At 49.2% G+C, this 26,171-nt stretch overlaps 1 protein-coding gene across 1 annotated transcript in view; it reads right to left on the minus strand.

The window, feature by feature from the left end:
* The window catches only part of prkcz (protein kinase C, zeta), a 105,215-nt gene that overhangs the window by 69,378 nt on the left and 9,666 nt on the right, over nt 1–26,171 (minus strand). Inside the window, exons 2-4 of the mRNA XM_023957084.2 lie at nt 20,725–20,846; nt 19,054–19,143; nt 17,651–17,701 (exon numbers count right to left, since the gene is read on the minus strand). Coding sequence (XP_023812852.1) covers nt 17,651–17,701; nt 19,054–19,143; nt 20,725–20,846 — 263 coding nt within the window. The remainder of the gene's footprint in view (nt 1–17,650; nt 17,702–19,053; nt 19,144–20,724; nt 20,847–26,171) is intronic.

Below are 26,171 nucleotides of genomic sequence, written 5' to 3' on the forward strand. Positions count from 1 at the left end.
CCCCCTCTGGATCTGAACAGGACTAGACCTGAATCAGACCAGGATCAGACCTGAATCAGAGCAGGACCAGACCTGAATCAGAGCAGGATCAGAGCAGGATCAGACCTGAATCAGACCAGGACCAGACCTGAATCAGACCAGGACCAGACCTGAATCAGAGCAGTATCAGAGCATGATCAGACCTCAATCAGACCAGGACCAGACCTGAATCAGACCAGGACCAGACCTAAAACAGAGCAGGACTAGACCTGAATCAGACCAGGACCAGACCTGAATCAGAGCAGGATCAGAGCAGGATCAGACCTGAATCAGACCAGGACCAGACCTGAATCAGACCAGGACCAGACCTGAATCAGACCAGGACCAGACCTGAATCAGAGCAGGACCAGACCTATATCAGAGCAGGACCAGACCTGAATCAGAGCAGGACCAGACCAGAATCAGAGCAGGACCAGACCAAAATCAGAGCAGGACCAGACCTGAATCAGAGCAGGACCAGACCTAAATCAGAGCAGGACCAGACCAGAATCAGAGCAGGACCAGACCAGAATCAAAGCAGGACCAGAGCTGAATCAGAGCTGGACCAGACCTGAATCAGAGCTGGACCAGACCTGAATCAGAGCTGGACCAGACCTGCATCACAGCAGGACCAAACCTGAATCAGAGCAGGACCAGACCTGAATCAGAGCAGGACCAGACCTGAATCAGAGCAGGACCAGACCTGCATCACAGCAGGACCAGACCTGAATCAGAGCAGGACCAGACCTGAATCAGAGCAGGACCAGACCTGCATCACAGCAGGACCAGACCTGAATCAGAGCAGGACCAGACCTGAAAAGGACAAGGACCAGACCTGCATCACAGCAGGACCAGACCTACATCAGAGCAGGACCAGACCTGAATCAGAGCTGGACCAGACCAGAATCAGAGCAGGACAAGACCAGAATCAGAGCTGGACCAGACCTAAATCAGAGCAGGACCAGACCTGAATCAGAGCAGGACCAGACCTGAATCAGAGCAGGACCAGACCTGAATCAGAGCAGGACCAGACCTGAATCAGAGCAGGACCAGACCTGCATCACAGCAGGACCAGACCTGAATCAGAGCAGGACCAGACCTGAACAGGACAAGGACCAGACCTGCATCACAGCAGGACCAGACCTACATCAGAGCAGGACCAGACCTGAATCAGAGCAGGACCAGACCTGAATCAGAGCTGGACCAGACCTAAATCAGAGCTGGACCAGACCTGAATCAGAGCAGGACCAGACCTGAATCAGAGCAGGACCAGACCTGAATCAGAGCAGGACCAGACCTGAATCAGAGCAGGACCAGACCTGCATCACAGCAGGACCAGACCTGAATCAGAGCAGGACCAGACTTGAACAGGACAAGGACCAGACCTGCATCACAGCAGGACCAGACCTACATCAGAGCAGGACCAGACCTGAATCAGAGCAGGACCAGACCTGAATCAGAGCAGGACCAGACCAGAATCAGAGCAGGACCAGAACAGAATCAAAGCAGGACCAGACCTGAATCAGAGCAGGACCAGACCTGAATCAGAGCAGGACCAGACCTGAATCAGAGCAGTACCAGACCTGCATCACAGCAGGACCAGACCTGAATCAGAGCAGGACCAGACCTGAACAGGACAAGGACCAGACCTGCATCACAGCAGGACCAGACCTACATCAGAGCAGGACCAGACCTGAATCAGAGCAGGACCAGACCTGAATCAGAGCAGGACCAGACCTGCATCACAGCAGGACCAGACCAGAATCAGAGCAGGACCAGACCTGAAAAGGACAAGGACCAGACCTGCATCACAGCAGGACCAGACCTACATCAGAGCAGGACCAGACCTGAATCAGAGCAGGACCAGACCTGAATCAGAGCAGGACCAGACCAGAATCAGAGCAGGACCAGAACAGAATCAAAGCAGGACCAGACCTGAATCAGACCAGGATCAGAACTGAATCAGACCAGGATAAGACCTTAATCAGAGCAGGACCAGGCCTGAATCAGAGCAGGACCAGACCAGAATCAGAGCAGGACCAGACCTGAATCAGAGCAGGACCAGACCTGAATCAGAGCAGGACCAGACCTAAATCAGAGCAGGACCAGACCTGAATCAGAGCAAGACCAGACCTGAATAAGAGCTGGACCAGACCTGCATCACAGCAGGACCAGACCTGAATCAGAGCAGGACCAGACCTGAATCAGAGCTGGACCAGACATGAATCAGAGCAGGACCAGGCCGGAATCAGAGCTGGACCAGACCTGAATCAGAGCTGGACCAGACCTGAATCAGAGCTGGACCAGGCCTGAATCAGAGCTGGACCAGACCTAAATCAGAGCAGGACCAGACCTGAATCAGAGCAGGACCAGACCTGAATCAGAGCAGGACCAGACCTGAATCAGAGCAGGACCAGACCTGAATCAGAGCAGGACCAGACCTGCATCACAGCAGGACCAGACCTGAATCAGAGCAGGACCAGACCTGAACAGGACAAGGACCAGACCTGCATCACAGCAGGACCAGACCTACATCAGAGCAGGACCAGACCTGAATCAGAGCAGGACCAGACCTGAATCAGAGCTGGACCAGACCTGAATCAGAGCAGGACCAGACCTGAATCAGAGCAGGACCAGACCTGCATCACAGCAGGACCAGACCTGAATCAGAGCAGGACCAGACCTGAACAGGACAAGGACCAGATCTGCATCACAGCAGGACCAGACCTACATCAGAGCAGGACCAGACCTGAATCAGAGCAGGACCAGACCTGAATCAGAGCAGGACCAGACCAGAATCAGAGCAGGACCAGAACAGAATCAAAGCAGGACCAGACCTGAATCAGAGCAGGACCAGACCTGAATCAGAGCAGGACCAGACCTGAATCAGAGCAGGACCAGACCTGCATCACAGCAGGACCAGACCTGAATCAGAGCAGGACCAGACCTGAACAGGACAAGGACCAGACCTGCATCACAGCAGGACCAGACCTACATCAGAGCAGGACCAGACCTGAATCAGAGCAGGACCAGACCTGAATCAGAGCAGGACCAGACCTGAATCAGAGCAGGACCAGACCTGCATCACAGCAGGACCAGACCAGAATCAGAGCAGGACCAGACCTGAAAAGGACAAGGACCAGACCTGCATCACAGCAGGACCAGACCTACATCAGAGCAGGACCAGACCTGAATCAGAGCAGGACCAGACCTGAATCAGAGCAGGACCAGACCAGAATCAGAGCAGGACCAGAACAGAATCAAAGCAGGACCAGACCTGAATCAGACCAGGATCAGAACTGAATCAGACGAGGATAAGACCTTAATCAGAGCAGGACCAGGCCTGAATCAGAGCAGGACCAGACCAGAATCAGAGCAGGACCAGACCTGAATCAGAGCAGGACCAGACCTGAATCAGAGCAGGACCAGACCTAAATCAGAGCAGGACCAGACCTGAATCAGAGCAGGACCAGACCTGAATAAGAGCTGGACCAGACCTGCATCACAGCAGGACCAGACCTGAATCAGAGCAGGACCAGACCTGAATCAGAGCTGGACCAGACATGAATCAGAGCAGGACCAGGCCGGAATCAGAGCTGGACCAGACCTGAATCAGAGCTGGACCAGGCCTGAATCAGAGCTGGACCAGACCTGAATCAGAGCTGGACCAGACCTGAATCAGAGCAGGACCAGACCTGAATAGGACCAGGATCAGACCTGAATCAGAGCAGGACCAGGCCTGAATCAGAGCAGGACCAGGCCTGAATCAGAGCAGGACCAGACCTGAATCAGAGCAGGACCAGGCCTGAATCAGAGCAGGACCAGACCTGAACAGGACAAGGACCAGACCTGCATCACAGCAGGACCAGACCAGAATCAGAGCAGGACCAGACCTGAAAAGGACAAGGACCAGACCTGCATCACAGCAGGACCAGACCTACATCAGAGCAGGACCAGACCTGAATCAGAGCAGGACCAGACCTGAATCAGAGCAGGACCAGAACAGAATCAAAGCAGGACCAGACCTGAATCAGACCAGGATCAGAACTGAATCAGACCAGGATAAGACCTTAATCAGAGCAGGACCAGGCCTGAATCAGAGCAGGACCAGACCAGAATCAGAGCAGGACCAGACCTGAATCAGAGCAGGACCAGACCTGAATCAGAGCAGGACCAGACCTAAATCAGAGCAGGACCAGACCTGAATCAGAGCAGGACCAGACCTGAATAAGAGCTGGACCAGACCTGCATCACAGCAGGACCAGACCTGAATCAGAGCAGGACCAGACCTGAATCAGAGCTGGACCAGACATGAATCAGAGCAGGACCAGACCTGAATCAGACCAGGATCAGAACTGAATCAGACCAGGATAAGACCTTAATCAGAGCAGGACCAGGCCTGAATCAGAGCAGGACCAGACCAGAATCAGAGCAGGACCAGACCTGAATCAGAGCAGGACCAGACCTGAATCAGAGCAGGACCAGACCTAAATCAGAGCAGGACCAGACCTGAATCAGAGCAGGACCAGACCTGAATAAGAGCTGGACCAGACCTGCATCACAGCAGGACCAGACCTGAATCAGAGCAGGACCAGACCTGAATCAGAGCTGGACCAGACATGAATCAGAGCAGGACCAGGCCGGAATCAGAGCTGGACCAGACCTGAATCAGAGCTGGACCAGGCCTGAATCAGAGCTGGACCAGACCTGAATCAGAGCTGGACCAGACCTGAATCAGAGCAGGACCAGACCTGAATAGGACCAGGATCAGAGCTGAATCAGAGCAGGACCAGACCTGAATATGACCAGGATCAGAACTGAATCAGACCAGGATAAGACCTGAATCAGAGCAGGACCAGGCCTGAATCAGAGCAGGACCAGGCCTGAATCAGAGCAGGACCAGACCTGAATCAGAGCAGGACCAGGCCTGAATCAGAGCAGGACCAGACCTGAACAGGACAAGGACCAGACCTGCATCACAGCAGGACCAGACCAGAATCAGAGCAGGACCAGACCTGAAAAGGACAAGGACCAGACCTGCATCACAGCAGGACCAGACTTACATCAGAGCAGGACCAGACCTGAATCAGAGCAGGACCAGACCTGAATCAGAGCAGGACCAGACCAGAATCAGAGCAGGACCAGAACAGAATCAAAGCAGGACCAGACCTGAATCAGACCAGGATCAGAACTGAATCAGACCAGGATAAGACCTTAATCAGAGCAGGACCAGGCCTGAATCAGAGCAGGACCAGACCAGAATCAGAGCAGGACCAGACCTGAATCAGAGCAGGACCAGACCTGAATCAGAGCAGGACCAGACCTAAATCAGAGCAGGACCAGACCTGAATCAGAGCAGGACCAGACCTGAATAAGAGCTGGACCAGACCTGCATCACAGCAGGACCAGACCTGAATCAGAGCAGGACCAGACCTGAATCAGAGCTGGACCAGACATGAATCAGAGCAGGACCAGGCCGGAATCAGAGCTGGACCAGACCTGAATCAGAGCTGGACCAGGCCTGAATCAGAGCTGGACCAGACCTGAATCAGAGCTGGACCAGACCTGAATCAGAGCAGGACCAGACCTGAATAGGACCAGGATCAGAGCTGAATCAGAGCAGGACCAGACCTGAATATGACCAGGATCAGAACTGAATCAGACCAGGATAAGACCTGAATCAGAGCAGGACCAGGCCTGAATCAGAGCAGGACCAGGCCTGAATCAGAGCAGGACCAGACCTGAACAGGACAAGGACCAGACCTGCATCACAGCAGGACCAGACCTGCATCACAGCAGGACCAGACCTGAATCAGAGCAGGACCAGACCTGAATCAGAGCAGGACCAGACCAGAATCAGAGCAGGACCAGACCAGAATCAAAGCAGGATAAGACCTGAATCAGAGCAGGACCAGACCTGAATCAGAGCAGGACCAGACCTGAATCAGAGCTGGACCAGACCTGAATCAGAGCTGGACCAGACCTGCATCACAGCAGGACCAGACCTGAATCAGAGCAGGACCAGACCTGAATCAGAGCAGGACCAGACCAGAATCAGAGCAGGACCAGACCTGAATCAGAGCAGGACCAGACCTGAATCAGAGCAGGACCAGACCTGAATCAGAGCAGGACCAGACCTGAATCAGAGCTGGACCAGACCTGCATCACAGCAGGACCAGACCTGAATCAGAGCAGGACCAGGCCTGAATCAGAGCGGGACCAGACATGAATCAGAGCAGGACCAGACCAGAATCAAAGCAGGACCAGACCTGAATCAGAGCAGGACCAGACCTGAATCAGAGCAGGACCAGACCTGAATCAGAGCAGGACCAGACCTGCATCACAGCAGGACCAGACCAGAATCAGAGCAGGACCAGACCTGAAAAGGACAAGGACCAGACCTGCATCACAGCAGGACCAGACCTACATCAGAGCAGGACCAGACCTGAATCAGAGCAGGACCAGACCTGAATCAGAGCAGGACCAGACCAGAATCAGAGCAGGACCAGAACAGAATCAAAGCAGGACCAGACCTGAATCAGACCAGGATCAGAACTGAATCAGACCAGGATAAGACCTTAATCAGAGCAGGACCAGGCCTGAATCAGAGCAGGACCAGACCAGAATCAGAGCAGGACCAGACCTGAATCAGAGCAGGACCAGACCTGAATCAGAGCAGGACCAGACCTAAATCAGAGCAGGACCAGACCTGAATCAGAGCAGGACCAGACCTGAATAAGAGCTGGACCAGACCTGCATCACAGCAGGACCAGACCTGAATCAGAGCAGGACCAGACCTGAATCAGAGCTGGACCAGACATGAATCAGAGCAGGACCAGGCCGGAATCAGAGCTGGACCAGACCTGAATCAGAGCTGGACCAGACCTGAATCAGAGCTGGACCAGGCCTGAATCAGAGCTGGACCAGACCTAAATCAGAGCAGGACCAGACCTGAATCAGAGCAGGACCAGACCTGAATCAGAGCAGGACCAGACCTGAATCAGAGCAGGACCAGACCTGAATCAGAGCAGGACCAGACCTGCATCACAGCAGGACCAGACCTGAATCAGAGCAGGACCAGACCTGAACAGGACAAGGACCAGACCTGCATCACAGCAGGACCAGACCTACATCAGAGCAGGACCAGACCTGAATCAGAGCAGGACCAGACCTGAATCAGAGCTGGACCAGACCTAAATCAGAGCAGGACCAGACCTGAATCAGAGCAGGACCAGACCTGAATCAGAGCAGGACCAGACCTGAATCAGAGCAGGACCAGACCTGAATCAGAGCAGGACCAGACCTGCATCACAGCAGGACCAGACCTGAATCAGAGCAGGACCAGACCTGAACAGGACAAGGACCAGACCTGCATCACAGCAGGACCAGACCTACATCAGAGCAGGACCAGACCTGAATCAGAGCAGGACCAGACCAGAATCAGAGCAGGACCAGAACAGAATCAAAGCAGGACCAGACCTGAATCAGAGCAGGACCAGACCTGAATCAGAGCAGGACCAGACCTGAATCAGAGCAGGACCAGACCTGAATCAGAGCAGGACCAGACCTGCATCACAGCAGGACCAGACCTGAATCAGAGCAGGACCAGACCTGAACAGGACAAGGACCAGACCTGCATCACAGCAGGACCAGACCTACATCAGAGCAGGACCAGACCTGAATCAGAGCAGGACCAGACCTGAATCAGAGCTGGACCAGACCTAAATCAGAGCAGGACCAGACCTGAATCAGAGCAGGACCAGACCTGAATCAGAGCAGGACCAGACCTGAATCAGAGCAGGACCAGACCTGAATCAGAGCAGGACCAGACCTGCATCACAGCAGGACCAGACCTGAATCAGAGCAGGACCAGACCTGAACAGGACAAGGACCAGACCTGCATCACAGCAGGACCAGACCTACATCAGAGCAGGACCAGACCTGAATCAGAGCAGGACCAGACCTGAATCAGAGCAGGACCAGACCTGAATCAGAGCAGGACCAGACCTGCATCACAGCAGGACCAGACCTGAATCAGAGCAGGACCAGACCTGAAAAGGACAAGGACCAGACCTGCATCACAGCAGGACCAGACCTACATCAGAGCAGGACCAGACCTGAATCAGAGCAGGACCAGACCTGAATCAGAGCAGGACCAGACCAGAATCAGAGCAGGACCAGAACAGAATCAAAGCAGGACCAGACCTGAATCAGACCAGGATCAGAACTGAATCAGACCAGGATAAGACCTTAATCAGAGCAGGACCAGGCCTGAATCAGAGCAGGACCAGACCAGAATCAGAGCAGGACCAGACCTGAATCAGAGCAGGACCAGACCTGAATCAGAGCAGGACCAGACCTAAATCAGAGCAGGACCAGACCTGAATCAGAGCAGGACCAGACCTGAATAAGAGCTGGACCAGACCTGCATCACAGCAGGACCAGACCTGAATCAGAGCAGGACCAGACCTGAATCAGAGCTGGACCAGACATGAATCAGAGCAGGACCAGGCCGGAATCAGAGCTGGACCAGACCTGAATCAGAGCTGGACCAGGCCTGAATCAGAGCTGGACCAGACCTGAATCAGAGCTGGACCAGACCTGAATCAGAGCAGGACCAGACCTGAATAGGACCAGGATCAGAGCTGAATCAGAGCAGGACCAGACCTGAATATGACCAGGATCAGAACTGAATCAGACCAGGATAAGACCTGAATCAGAGCAGGACCAGGCCTGAATCAGAGCAGGACCAGGCCTGAATCAGAGCAGGACCAGACCTGAACAGGACAAGGACCAGACCTGCATCACAGCAGGACCAGACCTGCATCACAGCAGGACCAGACCTGAATCAGAGCAGGACCAGACCTGCATCACAGCAGGACCAGACCTGAATCAGAGCAGGACCAGACCTGAATCAGAGCAGGACCAGACCAGAATCAGAGCAGGACCAGAACAGAATCAAAGCAGGACCAGACCTGAATCAGAGCAGGACCAGACCTGAATCAGAGCAGGACCAGACCTGAATCAGAGCAGGACCAGACCTGCATCACAGCAGGACCAGACCTGAATCAGAGCAGGACCAGACCTGAACAGGACAAGGACCAGACCTGCATCACAGCAGGACCAGACCTACATCAGAGCAGGACCAGACCTGAATCAGAGCAGGACCAGACCTGAATCAGAGCAGGACCAGACCTGAATCAGAGCAGGACCAGACCTGCATCACAGCAGGACCAGACCTGAATCAGAGCAGGACCAGACCTGAAAAGGACAAGGACCAGACCTGCATCACAGCAGGACCAGACCTACATCAGAGCAGGACCAGACCTGAATCAGAGCAGGACCAGACCTGAATCAGAGCAGGACCAGACCAGAATCAGAGCAGGACCAGAACAGAATCAAAGCAGGACCAGACCTGAATCAGACCAGGATCAGAACTGAATCAGACCAGGATAAGACCTTAATCAGAGCAGGACCAGGCCTGAATCAGAGCAGGACCAGACCAGAATCAGAGCAGGACCAGACCTGAATCAGAGCAGGACCAGACCTGAATCAGAGCAGGACCAGACCTAAATCAGAGCAGGACCAGACCTGAATCAGAGCAGGACCAGACCTGAATAAGAGCTGGACCAGACCTGCATCACAGCAGGACCAGACCTGAATCAGAGCAGGACCAGACCTGAATCAGAGCTGGACCAGACATGAATCAGAGCAGGACCAGGCCGGAATCAGAGCTGGACCAGACCTGAATCAGAGCTGGACCAGGCCTGAATCAGAGCTGGACCAGACCTGAATCAGAGCTGGACCAGACCTGAATCAGAGCAGGACCAGACCTGAATAGGACCAGGATCAGAGCTGAATCAGAGCAGGACCAGACCTGAATATGACCAGGATCAGAACTGAATCAGACCAGGATAAGACCTGAATCAGAGCAGGACCAGGCCTGAATCAGAGCAGGACCAGGCCTGAATCAGAGCAGGACCAGACCTGAACAGGACAAGGACCAGACCTGCATCACAGCAGGACCAGACCTGCATCACAGCAGGACCAGACCTGAATCAGAGCAGGACCAGACCTGCATCACAGCAGGACCAGACCTGAATCAGAGCAGGACCAGACCTGAATCAGAGCAGGACCAGACCAGAATCAGAGCAGGACCAGACCTGAATCAGAGCAGGACCAGACCTGAATCAGAGCAGGACCAGACCTGAATCAGAGCTGGACCAGACCTGCATCACAGCAGGACCAGACCTGAATCAGAGCAGGACCAGGCCTGAATCAGAGCGGGACCAGACATGAATCAGAGCAGGACCAGACCAGAATCAAAGCAGGACCAGACCTGAATCAGAGCAGGACCAGACCTGAATCAGAGCTGGACCAGACCTGAATCAGACCAGGACCAGACCTGAATCAGACCAGGACCAGACCTGAATCAGAGCAGGACCAGACCTGAATAGGACCAGGATCAGAGCTGAATCAGAGCAGGACCAGACCTGAATAGGACCAGGATCAGAACTGAATCAGACCAGGATCAGACCTGAATCAGAGCAGGACCAGGTCTGAATCAGAGCAGGACCAGGCCTGAATCAGAGCAGGACCAGACCTGAATCAGAGCAGGACCAGGCCTGAATCAGAGCAGGACCAGACCTGAATCAGAGCAGGACCAGAACAGAATCAAAGCAGGACCAGACCTGAATCAGAGCAGGACCAGACCTGAATCAGAGCAGGACCAGACCAGAATCAGAGCAGGACCAGACCAGAATCAAAGCAGGACCAGACCTGAATCAGAGCAGGACCAGACCTGAATCAGAGCTGGACCAGACCTGAATCAGACCAGGACCAGACCTGAATCAGACCAGGACCAGACCTGAATCAGAGCAGGACCAGACCTGAATAGGACCAGGATCAGAGCTGAATCAGAGCAGGACCAGACCTGAATAGGACCAGGATCAGAACTGAATCAGACCAGGATCAGACCTGAATCAGAGCAGGACCAGGTCTGAATCAGAGCAGGACCAGGCCTGAATCAGAGCAGGACCAGACCTGAATCAGAGCAGGACCAGGCCTGAATCAGAGCAGGACCAGACCTGAATCAGAGCTGGACCAGACCTGAATCAGAGCAGGACCAGACCTGAATCAGAGCAGGACCAGACCTGAATCAGAGCTGGACCAGACCTGAATCAGAGCAGGACCAGACCTGAATAGGACCAGGATCAGAACTGAATCAGACCAGGATCAGACCTGCATCACAGCAGGACCCTGCCTGAATCAGAGCAGGTGTCAGAGAAATGCTTAAATGAAACAGTGAAGGCAGCATGTGTGAGCTGACTAACACATCCAGGCAGATCTGCAGCGGAGCAGCAGCCTGGGAACATCACAGAGAATTTTTGTTGTACTGGTTGTCCACCTGCAGCCGGCGTGTTTCCACAGTTTCAGGCGATTCGTGACTCAGTAGAAGCAACACTTCTTGACATCGGCAAGTCAGTTTGTCCTTTTAGCGCGTTGCTTTAGCACCAAATTTCTATAAAAAGAGACGTTTCCTGACAGCTCGTCCTTCACGATGGAGCATGTTTAGCCAGAGCTGCTGTGTGTGAGTTTGCGCACGCACACACGCACACACTCAGCAGGTACACACCGCCTACCAGGATCACAGCACAAAAACAATGCAGCATTTTCCCCCACATACGTGCACTAGGGCAGACCGTGCACGTCAGCAGGTGCAGATCAGCCTGCAGACAAACAGGCTAGCAGCTAACGGTGCTCCGTTCTCATGACCACATGATCACACAAGAGCAGAACAAAGACGAACGGATGGAAGGATGGAGGGATGGAAATTTCAGCTCACCGCTTGCCTCCTCGCTTTTTCTCCTCCTCTATAGACACATTATCCAGGCTGAGTGTGCACGTGTGCGTGCATGTGTGGTGAGCCGGCGAGGATGCTACATCGCTCCTCTCCCCCTCCGCTGATCCCTCCCTCCCTGTGTGGGATTATTTCATGGTTTCCTCCCTCTCATCTGACGGAGCATCGGCCTCCAGAACCAACAGGAACAACAAAAGCTCTCTCTCCCTCTGCTTCACTGTCAGGCTGTGTCCCTCGCCCGCCTCTGCTTCTGGAGGGATGCAGTGGAGCGTCCCCCCCTCCTTCCCCCAGAGAGACTCTCAGCTGAGTGAAGGAGAAAAGGATGCTGGGAAAACATGGTAGCGCTGGGAGGGAAGACGAGGGTGGGGCTGTGGGTGGGCGGGGCTTGATGTGATGATCCATCACTCCACTAACACAGGGGGCTATTGGCAGCTCATACACACACATGCAGACGCACATGTGTGTGTGCAGACACATCACCATGGCCCCCCCTTTGCTGTCGGGTTAGTGTTCGTGAAATAAAAGGACTTCACAAACGGTAAGAGGGTTCAAGTTAAAACGGAGGAGCTGATGAAGTATTTAGAGCAGTCAGAATAAAGTAGGACTGTCCAAAACAAAATATCAACTACGTCATGTCAAAGACGTTAGGGGGTGTGATAGATTTATGGATCCAACGAGACAACAGACAAACAAGAACTAAACACATGCGTCTGAAACTTGGAAGTCCAGCTACAGAGAGGCTCAACACCAGAGACAGAATCTGGATTACAGAACACAGCTGACAGATTTTGCTGAGTCATGAACACGGCCCAGACCGAAGCAGCTACACCTGCACCCGCGCACGATTTTATCTCCTCAGCAGCAGCTGGTGCAACAAACCAGCAGAACCAGACTTCCTACTGACAGGAGAACGTGGAGAACATGAGAATCCCCACAGCTGCTCTGTCTGCTCTCCAACATCCATCTTTGTCTGCTGAGAAACATCCCACACACACATTTGAATTCAGCCAGTCTGTTTACGCTTCAATTATTATAAAAACAGTTCTGTTCTTCTCTTTGTGTGAAGCTGAAAAAAATCTGCTATTTAAAACACACACACACACACACACACGCACACACACACACACACACACCCACACCCACACACGTTGCAGAGCTGTAATGGTTTGAAACACTGGTGTCGATCTTCCACAACAAGATGACTCCCACCAGGTTTAACCCTCATGTTGGTGAACAACAGCAGACCCCCCCCTCCCCAAAAGGGCTCACATACTTTTCTGAACCAAAAGAATCACAAGTCCGGAAAAGTGTGAGCCTGATTTTCTATACTGCACCTGCAATCTCACGTTACGTTGTCATGACGATAGAGATGGGTGATATAGATTTTTTTATATCACTTTATGGCGGATTTAAAAAAACATCTACCAGCTAAACATGTTTTTGGCCACCAAATTATAACATTATTAATTGAGCTTTGAAGTAAAAACCGAAGTTTCTGAAGTTTGAGATTGTAAAGCCCGTCACGGAGCCAGTGGACAAAGAAGGATAAATCAACAGTCAGCACTTTTAATGTCCCATTTTTACAGGTAAACAGCCAAAAAGTTGATGTACTGTTTATTTATCCTGTAATTATAGTGTTTTCTTGTTGACGTTTTTCTTTTGAAGATTCCTGTTGAATTGACTGGACTTCCTCTTGAATCTGTTTTTCTGCTTTGCTGTTTTGTTTAATCTTGACACATATTTTAAAGATAAAAGTTAAAGTCCCATTAGCTGTAACGCACGCAGGTGTGTGAAATTTGTTCTCCGCATTTGACCCCTCCCCTGGGGGAGCAGTGAGCTGCAGACACAGCTGCGCTCAGGAACCATTTGGTGGTTTAACCCCCCCAATCCAACACCCTAATGCTGAGTGTCAAGCAGGGAGGCAGTGGGTCTTTGGTATGACTCGGCCTGGATTTGAACTCCCGACCTTCCAGTCACAGGGCAGACACTCTACCACAAGGTCACTGAGCAGCTAAAAGATGTTTTTCTTTAACGTTGTTGAACAAAGTGTTGATGTTGGATCATCTCTGACGCTTCACGTTTGTTCTGTATGAGTTCCAGTGTTTTCACTCCTGAGGGGGGTGTTGAGTGTGTATCCTTTATTTATCATTGTGTTTGTCTTACACAATGAAAGTTGCTGTGTTGGGCTTTTTCCGTGTCCCATTTGGAGAAGTGATCACCTCCCCAGAAAATAAAGGAGTGTCTGGAATGTGAGCTGATTTAATCATGAAAGGCAGAACTTCCTGTGACAACAGCAGAACATTAGAGAATATATTGACAACTACTAACCTGCAGGTATTTCCCTCCCCGTGTAACCAGGGCAACCCCATTCTGAATAAAGGGGCAGCTGATTGGAGCAGAGGTGTTGAAGGGTTGTCTGTTTCCAGCTCTCCTCAGGAGAAATCGTACTGGGCTCTTGGTGTCTGTCTGTTTTAATACTGTCTTGTGTTTACAGAAATAACTTTGACAGGGGTCACCATGTTTGTGTGTCTTATTTAAACCGGAGCTGCTGTGTGTACACCGGAGGACGGGAGCTCTGATCGAGTTTGAATTAAGACACAAACATGCTGAGCGAGGATGGAAGAGCTACACTCTGAAAGAAAACGAAGCGAGTCCGACCTGCAGACATCTACAGCAGGGGTGTCAACCTCAAATTCACAGTGGGCCAAAATTAAGCAGTGAAGTAAAGTCAGTTAATGAAAAATTAACTGATATGTAATGTTGAACCTTTTCAGATGGAAACTGACTTTAGTTTTGCTTAAACACAGAATCACATGAGAAATTCAATTTGAAATAAAAGACACATCAGTGGGATTCCTTTCTTATTTAAATAAGTAAAGTATGTCTCTCCACGTATTCTTTCAAGTTCCTTTTTAAAGTAAATCTCTTTCAAAGTCAACAACAAAAGAACCAAAAATAATGTCATTCAATAAAAATATTATTAAGCATTTCAACTATTAACATTCCAGGCCTTGCATTAGGAAAAGTGCATCAGAAACAGAGATATTCCAGCTCAGTTTGCTTCTCTCTGATTTTCTCTGCACGTTGGTCTAAGCCAGATTCCTGGCATCTTTTCTCAGATGTTAGTTCATCAAAGTCTGGGGTCAGACTCTGAGTTATCCCTCTTCTCCTTCACTCCCCGCACCCGCCTGCCCCGCCTGCCTTTTCGAGCTGCACGCAGCACGCCCTCCCTCTTCTCACACACACACTTGTGCGGTTTAGAAACACACACACATCCTCATTCTACAACAGAAGTTTCTGTCTTGCGAAGAAATACGACAATTTACTGCGTTCTTATGATTATTTCCATTATATTAATTTCCATTACAAGTTGCGTGCGTTCTTGAGTGCACGACACGGCTGCCCACCGTGTGTCTGTGGGGGGGGGGGGGGGGGGGGAATTACTGTTCTCCTTCACTCTGTAAGGGATCAAAAATCCCACCGTCACAGTTCTAGCTGCGGGCCAAATTTGGCCCCCGGGCCTGAGTTTGACACGTGGTCTGCAGAGAGAGTGACCATCTGAGGAGGGGACCCGGCCCCTCCCTCGGGTGGTTTCCACACTCCTCTGGAGGGAGGGTGTACTCTACCTCTGAAGGAGCTTCAGACTTTCAGGGAAATGCAAGAAGCTGACAGGAAAACTGTGTCTGACTAAAACCCATTCAGATCAGAGATCAGAACGGATTCTTTACAAATACTAAAATGTGACATACTTTCTGTCTACAAGCTGTTTCCCTCTGCACAGATCTCTAATTCTGACAAAGTCTGTCTTACTATGAGTCAAAGTCCAGGAAGCGATTCAGGACACAAAGATCCAGCAGCTAACATTCACAGAGGTCGTTAAAGGCGAACCTGGAGGAGCCTGATCACTCCAGACTTCCCAAAGGGAACATGAACATGAGGGATTTCAAGCTTTTCACATTTATTCTCCATATTTAAATATCAAAAAAGGGAGTGACACCAAAAGACGAAGCAGGCATCTTCTGAAGGAACTTGGTGTTCAAACAGCTGATAAAAAGGAGTTTAAAAGAGGACAAAATGAGTTTCAATGTTTCAGTGACCAACAAAAATGCAGGTGTTCCATGGCTGAGAATGTTGGTTCTACAAGACCTCCACGGAAACACTCGTGTATCGATGCACGGGTAAATCCAGACGATAATACAGGTGTGCACCAACGAGAGCATGCACATGTAACTACATACAATATGTCCCCGTGTGAATGCACGTGTGCACGTGTGAATGCATATCTGCACGTGTGAATGCATGTGTGCACGTGTGAATCCATATGTGCACGTGTGAATACACGTGTGAACACATGTATGCACGTGTGCATGCATGTGTGCCTGTGTAAATGCATGTGTGCATGCATGCGTGCACGTGTGAATGCACGTGTGAATGCATGCGTGCACGTGTGAATGCATATATGCACGTGTGAATGCACGTGTGCATGCATGTGTGCCCGTGTAAATGCATGTGTGCATGCATGCGTGCACATGTGAATGCACGTGTGAATGCATGCGTGCACGTGTGAATGCACGTGTGCATGCATGTGTGCCCGTGTAAATGCATGTGTGCATGCATGCGTGCACATGTGAATGCACGTGTGAATGCATGCGTGCACGTGTGAATGCATATATGCACGTGCGAATGCACGTGTGAATGCATGTGTGCACGTGTGAATGCATGTGTCCACGTGTGAATGCATGTGTGCATGCATGCGTGCACGTGTGAATGCACGTGTGAATGCATGCGTGCACGTGTGAATGCATGTGTCCACGTGTGAATGCATGTGTGCATGCATGCGTGCACGTGTGAATGCACGTGTGAATGCATGTGTGCACGTGTGAATGCATGTGTCCACGTGTGAATGCATGTGTGCATGCATGTGTCCACGTGTGAATGCATGTGTGCATGCATGCGTGCACGTGTGAATGCACGTGTGAATGCATGTGTCCACGTGTGAATGCATGTGTGCATGCATGCGTGCACGTGTGAATGCACGTGTGAATGCATGCGTGCACGTGTGAATGCATATATGCACGTGTGAATGCATGTGTGCATGCATGCGTGCACGTGTGAATGCACGTGTGAATGCATGCGTGCACGTGTGAATGCATATATGCACGTGTGAATGCACGTGTGAATGCATGTGTGAATGCATGTGTGAATGCCTGTATGCACATGTGACTCCATGTGCGCACGTGTGCATGCATGTGTGCACGTGTGAATGCACGTGTGAATGCATGCGTGCACGTGTGAATGCATATATGCACGTGTGAATGCACGTGTGAATGCATGCGTGCACGTGTGAATGCATATATGCACGTGTGAATGCACGTGTGAATGCATGTGTGCACGTGTGAATGCATGTGTCCACGTGTGAATGCATGTGTCCACGTGTGAATGCATGTGTGCACGTGTGACTGCATGTGTGTACGTGTGAATGCATGTGTGCACGTGTGACTGCATGTGTGTACGTGTGAATGCATGTGTGCACGTGTGAATGCATGTGTGCACATGTGAATGCATGTGTGAATGCATGTGTGCACGTGTGAATGCATGTGTGACTGCATGTGTGTACGTGTGAATGCATGTGTGTACGTGTGAATGCATGTGTTCACGTGTGAATGCATGTGTGCACGTGTGAATACATGTGTGCACGTGTGACTGCATGTGTGCACGTGTGAATGCATGTGTGCACGTGTGAACAGAGCCTTAAAGAAAGAGACGTCTCACTGTCTTCTCCCGGACAGGGAAGGCCAGGCCGCTCCGGGATGCTCGGGAACACTGAGGGAAACGGGAGGAAACAGTCAGAGAAACACTGTTGCTCCTGAACAGCAGCATGAATCTATCAGCAATTTTCATCACAATGACGTGGATTTCTGAGTAAAAGCATTTGAGTTTCTGACCCTGAAACGTGATCTCTGGGACGTTCCCAGTTATAGGCTGTTTTTTTTTACATCCGTTTAATACTGTTTATCCTGTACATTTATGGTGTATTCCAACTGGGAAACTGTTCCAGACCCAGTCCGCTTAATCGAGCTCTGAACCTTGCTTTTAATCTGTATTCAGACTGCCGTCAGGCAGCCATTCCTGATACAAACCAAAGCTTGTAAACAAAACCACATGAAGAAAAATCTCTTCACTCATTGGTCAGGCATTATGAGGGCGGGGCAAAGCAGCTAGAGGCAGAAATTCCTTGTCAGGACAGATGACTGATTCAAACTTTATATTTCTCAGACATATTTTGAACGTCTGTATTACGTGGAGTCATGCTGTTAGGAGGTTACTGGGGAGAAGACAGCTACAAAGGTTCACTGATCAACGTTCATGACAGGTAGATTCTGGGAAAAACAGTGTGAGAAGCAAAGTTGTTTTGATGAGTCTGCATTTATCCGACCACATTTCAATGTGCTGCTGTGTCTCATCATTGGTACACCTTTCTCTGCGGCTCACGGCTACTATGTTCTCATTTTGTTTACATCCCATAATGCCCGGCTATGGTGGCTGTTTGGTCCAGTTGTTGCCCTCTGAGCGTGGAGCCTGTTCAGCCTATTCATTTGTTCTGGATTATCGGGGGAAACGAACTGAGGTTCACTTTAAGAGCATCAAATGTGTCCAGTGTGAATGAACCCTTAAGCTGTGCTCAGTGTTAACTCAATGGCACAGACACGATTTGAAGTCCTGCGGTGGGATTTGTGTGACGGCGCGGTGCAAAGGTCTGGCAACAGCCGTCCACGTAGCTATCAGGCTAAAAACATTAGCGGCAGCAGTCGGCACAAATCGCATTTGGTGGAAACGCAGCTTTAGAGTGTTTGGTATGTCTCCACCATGGATTTGAACCCACAACCTTCCAGTATCAGGCGGACACTCTACCACAGGGCTACTGAGCTGGTCTGCAGCACAAAAGTGCTTTTCTCTGCTTCAGAATCTGTTAGATTTATGTTATTGCATCAAGGGTTTTCAAAGTTACAGTAATTCAAATGTCTCCACTGAAGCCAAAGCTTCTGTGTTGAAGGGTAACAGAAACACACAAACCTTTCTTCAGACTATTTATTCTTTTTCCCAACTCTAAACGTTTTCCTCCATGAAGGAGCAAAAAGCATGCAGTACCAGTCTGAACTAGAGGGGGCGCTCACCATGCAGCAGAAGTCCAGACCTTCGTGTTCGGCTGTAAATCCGAAAAGCTTCATCCAGCTCCATCTGAGAGGAGATGGTACAAGGATCTCCTGCAAAAGAGTTGGGTCAATCAAAGAGTGACTCAGACTTTGTTCTTCTCTTCTCAACCATGACTCAGAAGTCAGGCTGAGGTCTGCACTTTCTCTAGAACTCTACGGTCACATATACAACTGCCATGGGGAGGCATCGGCAGAATCTTCAAGATCAGGTGCCATCGTCCGGTTTTTCAGAAATGGTTGGCGTGGTCATGAATGCAGACGGCGGCAGTCAGTCAGCGGGGATGACGTCATTTCATGGGGCAACAGCTGGGGGGATGTCCTGTCGGCAGCAGCTCTGACTGAGTAAATGTCCACACATGGCGTCCATATAGAGGACCACCAGTCGCCCTAGGAAATGTTACCTGCGCACTTGCACAATCGCACACAGCTCGCACACTCTCTGCACACAAGAAAATATGTGCCGCTAGGACTGGGAGAATTAGAATGTTTTATATCACTATACCATTTATTTGATATGAGGGGATACTGCAATATAACCCGATATAAACCAAATAACTTTATTTGTCAAATTTGAACACTCTGCTCTGATAGAAATGTGTCATCCTCAGCAGGTTGTTTAGATCTAAATGTTTATTTCCTATCAGACTTTAAATATAACAGGTGCACTGACGGACCACGACACAACAGAAGGCTCACAGAGTCTGGGATGTCTGGGATTTTCTGCCCGTTCTGGTGAGTTTTTTTTAGATGTTTTTGGGGACTTTGACATGAAAACTGTGGTATTTTCTAAATATAACAATAAACACGAATTATGACATGAGCAACATCCTCTCCACCCGCAACACTCTGTGGTTGCTATGGTAACGTTTAAACATGACTTCAAAATAAGTACATGGAAAATCCAACTCACCACAATGCTGAATAGTTGGAGGGAATCTCCCGTTGGGATAAATCTGTATTCTAAGTAGGATTCCTGAAACTGTCTATTAGATGTAGCTTTCTTTTTTTGGAAGTCAAAAGCTCCTGTCTCTTTTCCCACTTGGCAAAGAAACTTTCCAAAGACGTTTGTTTTTTACTCATTTTGCTAACTATTGGGTTTTATTTTAGCGGTATCCTATCACGTGACCGAGACGAGCCAATCACCTGCGTCAAGAGTTACATAGACGTATGGAACAGAGAATCAGGCAATCTTTCAAAATAAAACATCTTTCAGATTCCGAAACAAATGAAATGGAAGTCATGTAAGTTATTTTATTTTTTCTGTGCGGCCTGGTACCAAACGGACTGAACCGGTCTGTGGCCCGGGGGTTGGGGACCTCTGCTGTAAATACCTCACTTGAGGTTCTTTTCTACATCATCTATTGACATCTTCTCCATCATGTTGCAAGGCAACCCCCCTATGCCGCTGTGTTTTTTTGTAGCTGCCCAATCCCGCCTGCAACAAAGTTCAAACTGCCCGCTCCCGCGTGATTTCCGTTGGGCCCCGCGGGACCCGGCGGGACCCAATCCCAATGCAGCCCTCTACCCCGCAGGTATAAATGAAAGGGTCATAAAAGGAAAACGGAAGTGCAGACGGTTGTTCATGGACGGGTTTTCGCTGTCAAAGGGGGCTGGGATGTGGGGAACACTCACCTTCATCATCGATCCACTTCAGGGTGATGGGCTGCTGCTTGGCGACGCTGCACATGCTTTTCACCTCTGCGCACAGCTGCAGGAAAGTTACGGAGGCAGGAAGGTCCGTGATCAGCATGTCCCTGAAAACAGAGCCAGTCCTGGTTCAGTCAACACCAGGACGATGGAACGGCCCATGTGCCCCCCCCTTCAGGGCACAGAAACACCACCGCAGGTCTGACAGACTGAAGGAGGACGAACAGCTGCAGCAGCTTCATCTGAATCTTTATGTCAATCAAGAAATCAAAACCATAAATGAATGAAACATAAAGAGACTTTTAAAGGTGAAATAACATCAATACATCAGACAGCTTTATTGAAAATCATGTCAGTAAGCTGATAGGTGGAGCAGAAATCCTGAAGTCTACCCCTGAACCTGTGTAAGCATTTCTATAACACATGTTAATGAGGCGTGAGGGTTTACACACACTGACATGTTGTTGCTTTCACTCATTTTCGTATTATTACCACATCAGTCATCAGGAACGATCATCGTTATCACTCACACTCACTGGCCTCTTTGTGCTGACCGGCTTTGAGCTGCAGCAGAGATCACTGTAGCTGAACTAAATCAAATCAAATCAAATCAAATCAACCTTTATTTATATAGCACTTTTTCAACAACATTAGTCACTCAAAGTGCTGTGCATAAAAAACAATAAAATTTAAAAACAAGATGACAAGACAAACCGAGCACCCCCCCCCCTCCGCAAAAACACACACACACACACACACACTCCCACACACACACACATCAATAAATAAATACATAAATGAATAAATAAATAAAAAAGTGATAAAATGATATAATGTAGAGACCAGGCTTTGTCTTGACGTGGGGAAACGATATTTTGGGGACATGTCCACACCAGCGACCCCCCAACCCAAGTTCACGGAGAACACTACCACAGAACCCCCCAGATCCGATCAAAAGAGTCAGACCCAGGAGATCCCACTGCAGCGTCCCCGCTCACTGAGAAGGGTCAGTCACTGATGTGGAGGATCCCTCAGAGGAAAACTCTGGTTCTGGTTCTGACCCGACCTTCAGGAACTGCAGCTCAGAGAACAGAGTCTGGATTCTGTGCAGCACATGACCCCCTGCAGGGCGTCTGCAGGTCTTTGCATGCTTTCAAAGCCATCAGCCTCCTTCATGGCAAGTGACTTTCCTGAAGACTCTGCTCTTCCTCACAGAGGAGGAGGAGGAGGACAAACACCATGGGACTGCATGAACATGTCTGCCTAAAGGAACTTCCTGAAGAGAAACAGCAGAAGCTCCTGACAGCGAGGAGAACATCCGTCTGAGCACAAAGCTGCACTGAACAGCTTCAGCTTTACAGCCGTGTGCACTCACATGAGAAACCAGAGTTTAAACCAGCAAATGTTGCCTCAGGTGGACTGGTTCTTTCTAGAATCTCTTGCTCCTTCAGTTAGTCAGTCCAAACATTCCTGAGAAAGATGCAGCAGAAACCACGTCTGCTCATGTAGAGTGTGAGCGTCTGAACGTCAGGGTTTCATTCTGTGTCTGCTAGCAACAACCCAACAGCACTGGAGTCTGGGATCATCAGGAAAACATTTTAATATCAGGATTGTGTCAACATCTCTTCTTCTGTGTTGGAATAACTGATACAAAAGCTGATCGGTAGAAAAATGCGTCATGTAAACACGCCGTTCTGAATCCTCTGCCCCGATCAGACTCTTTCAGATCAAAATTTCTTTCCGATGGAGATAGGTGGTTTATGCTGATTGTTGATCCGATCGTGGAGCATGTAAACAGTTCATTCCGATCGTGTGTCACTACTGCTCTGGTTTAACGTCATGCATGACGGCGTTTCTCTCCAGAGAAGCCTTGGAGCTCAAACAGGACCGACTGGCTCCCTTCCCTCCTTCCCAAAGGAGGAGGGGAGAGAGAGGGTGCTCCTCCCCGGGGGCGTGCTTCGTGCCCCCCAACGTCTGGACCCTGCGCAGTCTGGGCTCAGCTACCGGTGGACCGAGCAAACCGTGTCTCTGAGCAGAGCAGCGGGATTAATAGCTTTGTGTTTGAGGGGAGGGAGGATGCTTTGTTATGCGCTATGTGTGGGATACTTCGGACTGCGATCCTTCCTGCAGCTCTAGGCGAACGAGCTGCCGGACTCAGGAGAACCATGTCTCCTGGTAGAACTGTGTCTCAGAGCAGAACTCGGACCGCCGGTTTTGGGGCGGTGTGTGTGAGCTTTTCAAAGCAGAAATGTCGCTCAGTCCTTAGAAACTGTTCAACAATCACGTGGATTTGTGTTTCCAGCCGTGTCCCGACAAAATAAAGGCTGATGTTATTCCCACATACAGTATTTACGTGCAGCCAAGATGCAGATTGCAGCGTTTCCTGCATGGATTTTATGTTCATCAAAAGCTAAATGTTGATAGCGCGTGTTAGCATCCTGCTAGCCCTTCTTCCAGCTCTGTTCCGCCACAACAACAAAAAAGCACCAACCACATGAATTAAAAATAAAATGACGAGTAAACAGGCGCTCCATAATAACCATAACATTAATAAAAGCACGTTTGGAAGATCCGCTTGTATATTACATGCATAGATATGTGGCAGCCTGGCTTGTTTACAGCGGCACTCATTTCCTCTTCTGGTATTTTACAGAGAAGTGCGCATGTGCAAATGATTTATTCTGACTGAAAGTGTGTCCCACGTAAACGTTTGTTCTAATCGGAAAAGGTTTTTCTGGGCCCATGTACACGGTTGAATTCAATCCGATCTTTGATCCGATCAAAACATTTTGCACATGGAACTGCGGCTAAAGAGAGGATTTCAGGTTCAGAAAATCAAGACACACAACAAGCTTCAGCAGTTCTGCGTCTTTCTGAACGAGCGTCTGCAGAAAACACCGTTTCTTCCCGTCTAAACAAGCGTACAGAGACGCCGGTCAGACCGCTCCAACACCAGAGCAAACCTGTTCGTCCGTCTGAGTTTACACTCAACACAAAACCTGCTGACCTGGACCAGTTTGACAGAAATGTGTTCACACATTCCAACTGAAAAAGAACATCTAACCACAAGTGTTTGCTGGGGTTTCTGCAAACAGAGACACATTCCCACCTTTCTGTTCAAATGTTCAAATGTTTTCAGGAATCTGAACTCTGAGCTCCTTCAGAACATTCCTGCTGGATCTTTAGCTGCTGTTTGATGCTTTTCGGGCTCTTTGGAAGTGAGGGAGAAAGTTTTAAATGCACAGCAGTGGTTCAGGTCCTTCAGCAGACAGCAGACCCTCTGGACAGACCCTCTGACTTCATGCTGCTTTCATGTCAGGGAGGCTGAGGACTGATGACTACAGGCAGAGAAATTCAAGAGGGAATCAGTCAAAATGATAAATCTGCCATCAGCCTGGCAACTATACTGTATAGCTTTATAGACACACTGAAGCAGACGTCTCAGCTATGAATTCTTTCAGAAAAATTAGTCCTTTTTTAAATCGGCAGGTACGACACTTCAGCGAGAATCAAATCAACACCATTCAGCGTTCCAAATAAGCGGTTATTCAGTTGTCTGAGACCACCAGATTTCATGGAGGACAACCAAAAATGAACCTGATGGTTGTCCGTGTGAGAACCTGCTCTTTTATTCAACATTTTGGTATTTTTAGACTACTTTTCAAAGTTTTTGGGAAACCAACGTCCGACTTTTTAAGATAAAACCGAGTGTACACGAACAATGTCACGTGACTTCTGAACGAACCGAGTACGCCTGAAGACGTGAGCGGCATCAGCCTCAGCAGACTAAGTTGGATGTTGATGATGACGACATTTCCCTAGAGGAACTTGTCTGAAATAACTTGTCAAAAAAGACAACTTGTTACAAGATCAGGGATATTAGTCTTTACTGCTACTGCAGCACAATGTTAACATGGGATAATTTACACACGTGTTTATTTGACTTAGATGTTATATCATATTATAACTTTTCATCACATATAAATATTACTTTATATTTGGAATGCTGTACTAGTCCTAGTCCATTCAAGTGTTCTAAATTCTAGAACACTTGTCCAGATGACAACCATTTTTTTCCCTTATTTCTAACGCTGCCATTGTCTTTTGTTTTACCATTTTAGGCATTAAACTTCAGAGCTTTAACAAATGTATTTATTTTTAGGCTTTTTAAAAATATTTAAATAAAAATAGTACTTTATACCTCCATCCTTCAGATTTTGTCTGAACAGTTTTAACATCTGCGGCATGTTTTCTAACTACATGTCTGCTGTGATGTTAGTTTTTATGTCATTGGAAAGTAAACCTACTGTACCTCAATTCAATTAGTATTTTCCAATATTGATTATAATCCACTATATTATTTTTATAAGAGTATTTGTCGATTTGATTGACAATTTGCCTCAGACAGACCAATCTAGTATGTAATGTAGGAATAGAAACTAATCCATCAAATAATAACTTCATCGTTAAACCCTGAACATCTTCCAATGGTGCTCATATTTTCAACAGTATTTGCTGTAATTAGCTAGTTTGACTTTGACTTTTAATTTATAACCATAAATATTTGAACAAGAGCTTCAGCTCTTAAATCTTTGTGGTTCTGAAACATCAGCATCTTCTAAAGCAGCTTCAGCTGTCATCTTAACCACACACATTCATTTCAATGTTCTAGCTGCAGCTGAGAAAAGACACAAAGGCCCAACAGAAAACCTTCACAGACATTAGATCTTACAAGCTTTTTGAGTCTAAACGTTCCATTTAGCAAAGATTTCTGTCTGCTTCTTACATTTTACTGCAGCTTGCCTGTTAGTGAAGTGAAATGCTATAATTAGACAAATGACAGGTTGGGTTTCTGCAGGTTATGAGTTAGAATGCAGAAAGCTGGACAGTTTGGACCTGAAGGTCACTGAGGATCTTCTGTGACTGAAACACTGAACCAGGAAAGTCCTGTCAGCCCCCTGAGAACAACTCTGAGGAGCAGCTCTATCACAGCCACCGGTGGCGGCGCCGGCGGAGGATGGCGCTGTGCACGTGTCCAGCTGCGCGTGCACGTGCAGAGCTCCGCTGAGTGGTGGTGGGTGAACATGTCTGACAAGTTTGTGGGTGTGGAGCCCTGTGTTTATAGTGATGGTTTGGACTCTGACACTACAGGAAACACACACATTTACACACATTCTCACCCACTAACTCACACACACACACGTGCACACACACCCCCATCACAGAGCGGCCGCCTGTTCCCTCTTCTCGACTCTCAGGACTCCTATCAGAAAAAGTCTGCAGCTGCACGTTTCTCCAGGGGTCACGGTGAGAACCGGTCCTCAGATCCTCACATTCAGAGAAAATGTTTGACCACAAGGCCTTGCTCAAGGGGTCCCCGGCAGGGTTAATACAGGGAAGAAGGCTGATCACTCTGATGAAAGGATTTGAGC

The sequence above is a fragment of the Oryzias latipes genome, chromosome 7, assembly GCF_053564925.1.
Source record: "Oryzias latipes strain Hd-rR chromosome 7, Olatipes_Hd-rR_3.1".
Lineage (NCBI taxonomy): Eukaryota > Metazoa > Chordata > Actinopteri > Beloniformes > Adrianichthyidae > Oryzias > Oryzias latipes.